Here is a 9,007-nt window from a genome sequence, read left to right as displayed (position 1 = left end):
CAAGCGCTTACTCTACTGAGCCATCTCCCCGGCCCCTTAGCTCAGTTCTTTAAGTGGCTGCTTCAACAAAGCAGTCAGGCTCAGGTTGCTGTGGTTCGATCCCCAGAAAACAAGATAGCCAGCCAGTCATGCCTTGAAGGCATTCGGAGCCAAAAAAAAAAAAAAAAACCAAACAAAAAACTGAAGCAATTTTGATGGCTGATTCAGTAATCTACATTTCAAGGTTTGATTTCTGCAAAAAGTAACAGAAGCATAGTATCTGGTCACTCTTTAAGGGTATATATTGTTAAATTCAGCAAATTTATGTGTTTTTGTTTGCATTTCAGGGCAGGGTCTACAGGGTGTTCAGGTTCTCACTACTAGATCAGACTCATAGCAATCTGCCTGTGCACAGCCTCCCAAGTGCTGGGACCACGGGCATGTGCCACCATGGCAGGCCTGGGGATCAAACCCCTACTCCTGCCTGCAGACACTTTAATCTGCTGAGCTATTTGGCCAGCCCTGTGTTTCTTGATGGCAGGCATGATGTACACAGCAAATAGATAATACAGTCTGCGTGTGAATAAAAAGCCCTGGCCTAATTCAAGATAAGAATATAACCATTTCTTCTCATCCATTACTAACTTATTTAATGACAAACAGGCAATATTACTTCAAGATAACTAAGAAATATAGACCTTAAATGTATGATTTGTTTTAATATATTTGAAAAAAATTAAGTGTTCTTATAAAAACTTGAAATATTTCCTTCAAACATCTTACTTGGATGACGCCACTGGGATTCACACTGATCATGGTACAAATCCCACGAAATGCTGAGTCTTTTTCCTCATTGTCTCTTATGTTTCTCAGGGAAGTACACCTATTGGAATTATAGAAGCGAGTTTAGCACGGAAGTAAAAAAATGGTCTAGTCACAATGCTAGTAGACAGTATTTAATGGAATAAGCACAATATAGGTAACATATGCTAAACAAGTTGTCAGAAAGTTTTACTTTCACTTTCTCATACTCCTTATGTTGGGCCCAACTAATCACAACAGTGGCAAGAGCAAAATTCAATTTTCTTAATAGACTATGAGCAGCTGATTTGATCCTCTCATTTAAACTGAGCTTGAACCAAGAGTTAGCAAATTAATTTTAAAAATTGTATTGACTCATATTCCATTAAACACTACTAAAAATGATTTGAATCAAAAGTTTAATCAATTGAAAGCAGAACACAGAATATACTGCCACAATATACACTATTACTATATAACTTATGGTGTAGATGTTTAACTTTTACATTAACAAGCAAATAAGATATTATATATAACAAATTTAAATGTCTTTAATGCAATCCAAGTTTCCAAATTAATTCTAAAAAAGAAACGTAATGCAAAAACCTAAATTTATAAAAATTGCATGCATCTTAACTTTTCTGGTGGATATTTAAATGCTTTTTATGTATAATCAAGCTTTTTAACACAGCAAGCATGTGACAATCTTATCCCATGCATCAATTAGTCGTTAGCCACAACATAAAATAAATATACATGACGATGCTACTGAAAAATCTCACGAACCTGATAGGACAAGATTAGTCACATGGTTGGCAATGATTAAGGACTGTGATTTTTGTAACCAACTGAAAATATATCTAAAAGTGAGATAGAGAAAGAAAGAGTGAAGAAAAATGAATTAAAAAAAAAGATTGAATAATACACACCAGGGTCTTATAAACTGCTGTAGCATGGGGGCCACCTCTTGAGGACAAACGTAACCAAGACGACCAATTGTTATTGCTAAGGTAACGCAATCACGGTTATACACCACCAAACGCCAACCAAGACATGAGCAAATGAGGGGGAAGGAGAAAAAATAAAGAAAAAACAACAAATAACTCAGAAACAGAAACCAACAGAATTTGTGTATGATAATAAACATAAGATTTCACCAGTGCTGTTTATTACCACCCCCTAAAATAAGGGGCAGCAACATATATGGCATACTCTTGGAAAAAGAAAAACAAAAGGAATTAAAAAAACTCTAAAGATTGAGAGAACACCAAAAACCATGCTGAATTGCTTTTCTCGCTCAATCGTCAAATAATATTCTGCTAATAAAAAGATGAGCGATTACAACAAATGGAGAATCTTCATTTAGAGCCAGTGAAAATTTCAAAATTTAATGTTTATAGTTTTCATTTCAAGAATTACTAATAAATGTGATTATATTTATGAATTGGCTAAACACATTATATATATGTATCTGTAACGATTCAAATATTTTTCATTTTCCTACACCTTTGCTCTTTTTCTTTTTGAGACAGGGTTTCACTATGTAGTTCAGACAGGCCTTGAACTCACTACGTAGCCCAGGCTGGACTTGAACTTACAGTGATCCTTCTGCCTCCTCCTCCCAAAGGCTGGGATTATAGGAGTGCACTACCACATCCAGCAGACCACATCTCCATAAGAGGTTTCATGCTTTGAAAATTATCTAGGGAAATTAATCCAAATTTTGATAGTCAACAATTAAGAATTAACATTTCCCAAACAAACCAGAGGATGTTTCCTGCCTAATTTGAAATCAAACTGTCAGATTTAAGCATTATGGCACGCACTGAACAGATTGGAACATTGCTGTGTCAAATCTCACTCCAACAAACCTCGTAACTCAGATGGTAGTCCACTAATTTCAAACCATATCTGAAATAAAATTCTAATAAAGGAAATTTAGACAGTCCACTTAATGACATGTGGACCACAGGGGAAAATCACTGATCTTTCTTAGAAAAGATAACACAAAGTAGGAATACATCATATTGATTACATGCCAATATTTGATTTAAAAAAATTTTGAAGTGGACAAACATATTCATCATCAAAATTCAAGAACTCCTTAGACTTACAAAGAGCTAAAAACAAGTGTAACTCCGAACTGCATTCTGCAATTCAAAAGTACATACATGTAAATACATTTGTACACGACAGGCAAAAGTACAAACAGAAAACAAACCATGAGGTGCTTTAATGGTGTTCTCTCAAAAACTTACAATTTAACCTTTCATAAAAAAAGGGTGGGGGATAAAGAAAAATGTTTAAGGATTACTTGAAGCAAACTACACAGATACTACTAAAATTCAGCAGATTCATATGAAGCCAGAGAAAGAAAACCTATGTTCAAAGGACACAAACTATGCAACATTCTCATTAACAGGCAAGTATGAACAATCCAATGAAACATGCGATAAAGCAGATGATGGGCCATTGAAAAAGTTCAGTGTAGGATATATTAATTAGGGGAAAAAAGCAAGTAACGATATACTACAAAATTGGCTTTACAAAAAAAAGAACCCCATTTATGGGGGTAAGGAATATTGAAAAGAATATTATATGCAGACACTTGTGGTAAAAGTAATCTAATGAACCCAAGTGCGGTTATCAGTCTGATTCAGTCCATCAATTTGTAGAGCATTCTCAATTACTTTATGACTTAGGTTGAAGTTATACTTGAAGTATAATCTTTATAAATAAAGCCAATCTGCTAAAGAAACTAACAAATTCATCAGCTGATATCCCACAAGAAACTTTAATATACATTACACTCAACATTTATTTGTAGTTATGCATTCACATTTAAAAATAAATAGGAAATTTTCTTTAGGTTCAACAATAATCTTACAATGGCAAGTGTTTCAAATCTGAATGTTATGTATAGGTACTGTGTTCTAAGGAGACAAAAATCTTACAAGATCTCATAACTATTCTACACAGACTTTATACTTTTCAGCAAGAATATATTTACTTTGTGAAGTAAACAGTACCCATACACCTAAACAGCCAGATAATTGTTTCATAATTTAAAAGACTTCCTTCCATACCAATAAACATTATCAATTTTAATCCATTAGGAAAAAATACACAAGTTAAAAATTTAAAATAGCAAATCAAAATGACCTCAAATACAAACTCTTATTTGGAAAACCTCATTTTAATTTTTGTCCAGTATTTTGGCTGGACCCTCACTGCTATGAATAAGTTACTAAAATTATCTTAGTACACAAAGGAAGGAATGTGCTTAAATGAAAACAAAACATTATTAGCAGTATCAGGGAGAATGGAAAGAAAAGATTCAATCATTCCTATACGTGTTCTATAGTATGGAAGGTATTCTTTCATATAAACATGCCCTCTATAAATGCAAAAGAGAAACAAGCCTCTTAAATTTAAAAAAAAAAAAAAATCCTATAAAGAACCATTCAATTCCCTATTAAGGAAAAATTTATGATGGAATACAAAATATATATCATTGTTAAGCAATTTAGTCAATAAACTGCAATCTATTTTTGGGGGGTAGTGGGGGCACCTGAGACTGAACCCAGGGCCTAAACTGTTAACTTGCCCGGCCTAGGTCAGAAACTGTGGTCCTCCTGCCTCAGCATCCAGAGCACTGGGAATTTATAGGCATGGACCATTCTTCAAGACACTAGGTTGCCCATATTTCATAGATTAAGAAAAATCAGTATTTTTCACTTCCCAGTTATTCTCTAAATTAATTTAAAAAGCAAAATTTCTCTTTCAGTGGTTATCTTAGCTGGAATTTACTTTAGTGAGTATTAAAACACGGGAATGTTGAAAACAGGGTTTTCCAAATGTTTATTAAAACTGACTATGGAAGTAGCTAAAATAATGTATTTCACTAGTGAGAACCCAAAACAGATGTTAGTAAGAAGCTGAGTTTTTAAACTAGCTTTGCTTTGGTTTCTCTACGCATCATAATTTCAAATTAAAGACAATTTTCTGATCACCGTAACAGTTCAGACATATGGTACCTGTATTCTCTAACAACGTCTTTGGTGCGTTGGGTCTGTTTATGATTTCTACAAGCTGGTGCAATACCATAGGAATATAAGGCTGCATCTCTATACCTAGAACATTCCACAAAAAAAAACAGAAAACAGGAAAGAAACAATTTAATATCAAAACATAGGCTTAAATATTTTGGTTCCCTTACTCATGTGACATAAATACATATATGAAAACAAAAGCAATTTAAAAAAAACATGAAAATATCAAGACTCTATAATTCTTTGGGGGAACAAAAAAATCTTACCCATTTGAATGGAAATTTCTCCAATTGCCCATGTGGCATTGTTGCAGACTGAAATGAACTCGGGATTTAGATTGGTTCCCAATATAGGCATAAAATCAGCTAGGGAAAAAACAAAGTTAAAACTATGTGGTAAACTTCTCAACAGCAGACTCTATTGCACTTTAAAGAAAACTTCAGCAAACACTGCAACATCAATTACAGGACTATGAAAAATACTATATTAAAAATATCTTTTAAAGGGGTTGGTAATGTTTATCTTATGAAACTGAAGGAGGTAATGTCTGGTCAGGGATGTTTCTTATGAAGTAGGCAAGGAAATGTTAGTTTGGGTATATTTTAGGTATCTTTAGAAGGAATTACTCAGACCAATCTCATCACTGCACTACGAAAATTCAAATTAGAAGTTAGAAAAAATAAGCCATGAGAGGTGGCACATCCTAGACACTGTAACTGCTGGCTGAGCCAGGAAGACTGCAAATTCAAGGGCTTGCCTGGGCAATTTAGCAAGATCCTGTCTCTAAACTACAAAAAATTTAGAAGAGGGAGTAATAACTTAGTGGTACAGCCTTTGCCTAGCCATGTGTGAGGTTCTAGGTTCAATTCCCAGTATTGCAAAAAAGAGAAAGAAAGGATAAAATGTAATTATCCAAAGTTTTTCATACACTGATTTTAGTCTTTTTGTTTTGTTGTTTTACAAGAAATTGAACCCAGAACTGTACTAATGAACTATATATCCCTGGCCCTTTTAAAAAATCTTACTGAGACAGCATCTTAAGTGCCCATTCTAGCCTCAATCTTGTAATCCTTCAACCTCAGTCTCCCAATGTGATTGTGGTTGTTACAGCAACTTCCACTCTAGTGTTCACATTGTGGTCTTCATTATTTTTTTATGTATTTGGTACAGAGTCTCACTACGCAGCTTGGACTTGTACTGATCCTACAGTTTTCAGCCTCCTCAGTTCTGGGATTACAGGTGTGCACCTCCATGCCCAGTCTCTCATGCTCCAGGTGGTGCAGCTCATGGTGCTGGGATCAAGCCCTGGTACCTGTGCTTGTCTAAGCAGGTATTTAGTCTGCTGAGCTCTCTTGCTATTATTATTTTCCATTAAATGGTAAAAAGTGCTCTCAGTGAAATGCCTCATTAAAGAATATGACAGGAAATGTTTAAAATAAGGCTTGCCTGTCTATACTGTTTTTTTTTTTTTTTAAATTTATGTGTGTGTGTGTGTGTGTCCAACTCAGCCCACCAGGGGGCGGGGCTGGCTGGCATGTGGTGCTGGGGGATTGAACCGCGGTCCCTGTGCTTTGCTAAGCTTGTTCTAAGTAGGTGCTTTAGACCACTGAGCCATCTCACCAGCCCCATGTCTATACTGTTTTAACAGAGGAGACAGAGGACTAATCTGATTAAAATGCCACTTTTTTTTTTTTTTAAATGCCGCTCTTGGCAGTAAGATCACTTAAATATCATAAATTCAAATATAAATACAAACTAAACTCTGAAACACAAGAGCAATCTTTGGAGGATGCTGAGAATTGGTAAATAAAGGGAAAGAAGTAATTATCCTACAACTATTTTGTTTTGACCTCAGGTAACAATTTATTGACATGACAAATGTCTCTTACACAATATTCTTACCATTAAATGAAGAATTAGAATTTCAGATATTTTTACCTCCTAATAAACTGGTGAATTGCTATGGTTTGACCCCATGTGAAAAATTTAATGACTACTATGGTACCATTAAGAAATGCATTAGATTAGGGCTCTGAAAGGATGCAATATAGGTTATTCCCCCTAGCACTACAGGATATTAAACATCACTGTTTCTACGCACTGAACACAGTGCCTCCTTAGTGTTTAAAAAAAAAAAAAAAAAAAAAAAATCGAGATGCCAAGGAACATGATTAAAGGACATTAGAGATGCAATCAGTAAAATCCACTAAGAAACTCTAGACCAAAACTGGGTTGATGTAACAAAACTGTGAGAATGATTTTGGGATATGTACTAAAATATTACAAGTTCAACAATAACTGGAAACTTCATATCTACTGCTACTGGTATATGAGAAACATGATTTATAATGTGTACTGAAAACAGGGCCAGCCAAATAGCTCAGTGGATTAAAGTGCCTGCAAGCAGGTGCAGGGGCCAGAGGTTCGATCCCTGGGCCTGCCGTGTTGGCCCCACCCTAGGAGTGTGCTGAGATGGTCATTGAGACTGGGCACGGTGGTGTGCGCCTGTAATCCCAGCTCTTGGGAGGCTGTAAACAGGAGAATCACTGAGTCTGATCTAGTAGTGAGACCCTGAACAACCTGTACACCCTTCCCTAAAAAAATACAAAAAACAAAACCCCACTTCATTAATATGTATTGAAAACAAACAGTGAAAGCAGGAAAATGGAGATGTTGAGTTTTTCTCTGTTTTTATAAGTCTTAACATTTTTTGTAGAATAAAATGTTTAAAATTTTAAATTTTTATCATTTCTTGGCCTTCTGGCTAAGATCAAGTGTAAAATTTTAAATCTTTTCATATAAATTCAATAAATCAAAAATATTAAGTTGGGAGCCCTGGAGATACAGGATTATAATCCCAACTACTTCCAAAGATGGAGCAGGAGAATCTGAAACGTTTGAGGTCAGCCTAGACAACTCAGTGAATTCTCATTTAGAAAAAAAAAAAAAAAAAAAGAGGCTGGCCAGATAGCTCAGTGGACTAAAGTGCCTGCTTAAGCGTAGTGCAGCAGTTGGGGTTTGATCCCCAGTGTGCCATGTGGGGCGGGGTGCACTTCTGATCTGTGTAGTGAGACCCTGTGCTAAATACATATATATTTTAAAAAGAAAGAAAAAAAGCTGGAGATGTACATACCTCCATGATTGAACACTTGCCTAGCATGTCCCAAAATCTAAATCCAACCACCAATATTGTGAAAAAATTCCCTTCAAACAAACAAACACAAACGAAAAAAACCAAACAAACCCAGATACAATTTCATGACAATTATTTTTGTCACCAAGTTCCCACAAATTCATTTTATTTTCACAGCACTTAAGACTTAGAATATAATGGTTTAATATATCATGCTATTGCTCCAAGTTTGGAAATAATTTATTCTAAAGCACAACTGTGTCAAATGAAAATAATTTATGTTTTAAATCAAAACATAAATAACTGCCACCAAACATGTTGCGGTACAGGAAGGAAAATCCCCCCAAATCATTTGGCCTATACGTTTGAAAGCATTTGAGTTATGATATTCAAGTAATAACTCTTTATTTTCACCTAAGGCAAGAACATACACTATGCTATTAGAACAGAGAACTATCACTTATTTTAAAAGTGATATTTGAAGTTTTCTATGGTACCTGAAAAGTATGCTAGTATGAGAAGAAAACCTGATTATAGCGGTATCTGGGTTCACAAATAATTTATTCCACAATTCTGGAAAAGATGGCCAAGTTTGCCTCCCACAAATCTATGTGGGAAAGAGCAGCAGCTGTGTCACCTGATTTGGAGTTTGCAACAAAAACAAAATTTTGTCAAACACTTCTGAATGAAATTATTTGCAAACCAAAGCATTCATGAACTGAGGCACCACTGTATTAGTATTTTGGGGTACCCTTACCAAACATGGACCTCTACTAAAAAGAATGCTACTCATAAAAGTGTTTACTAGCACATAATATATCCAGGCTTCACTGGTGGGCATGTCCTATTCTCCAAGGTGATACCATTCAAATTTGCTCCAGCCATAGGCATACCTAAAGGGCACTGAAGTAATGGCAAGCTCAATAAACAATAGGGATTTCCCACATTTTGCCTGCTTTTAATCAGAGCATGTTAACTTTAACTAGCCATAAAATATAAATTCTGAGACTCTGTGAAATTTATTTTTTTGTACATTTTATTT

The 9,007-nt window shown here is 35.1% G+C and overlaps 1 protein-coding gene across 3 annotated transcripts in view; it reads right to left on the bottom strand.

Annotated features, from left to right (window-relative positions):
* Positions 1 to 9,007, bottom strand: part of Tnpo1 (transportin 1) — a 94,451-nt gene that overhangs the window by 8,041 nt on the left and 77,403 nt on the right. For all 3 annotated transcript variants that reach the window (XM_004643474.2, XM_023703634.1, XM_004643475.2), the window contains exons 19-22: positions 5,099 to 5,197; positions 4,818 to 4,913; positions 1,710 to 1,785; positions 763 to 862 (exon numbers count right to left, since the gene is read on the bottom strand). In XM_004643474.2, the coding sequence (XP_004643531.1) occupies positions 763 to 862; positions 1,710 to 1,785; positions 4,818 to 4,913; positions 5,099 to 5,197 (371 nt within the window). The remainder of the gene's footprint in view (positions 1 to 762; positions 863 to 1,709; positions 1,786 to 4,817; positions 4,914 to 5,098; positions 5,198 to 9,007) is intronic.

The sequence above is a fragment of the Octodon degus genome, unplaced genomic scaffold (genome assembly GCF_000260255.1).
Source record: "Octodon degus isolate 3935 unplaced genomic scaffold, OctDeg1.0 scaffold00177, whole genome shotgun sequence".
Classification (NCBI taxonomy): Eukaryota; Metazoa; Chordata; class Mammalia; order Rodentia; family Octodontidae; genus Octodon; species Octodon degus.
Note: the sequence above shows the minus strand (reverse complement) of the source record. Positions and strands in the feature narration are given on the sequence as shown.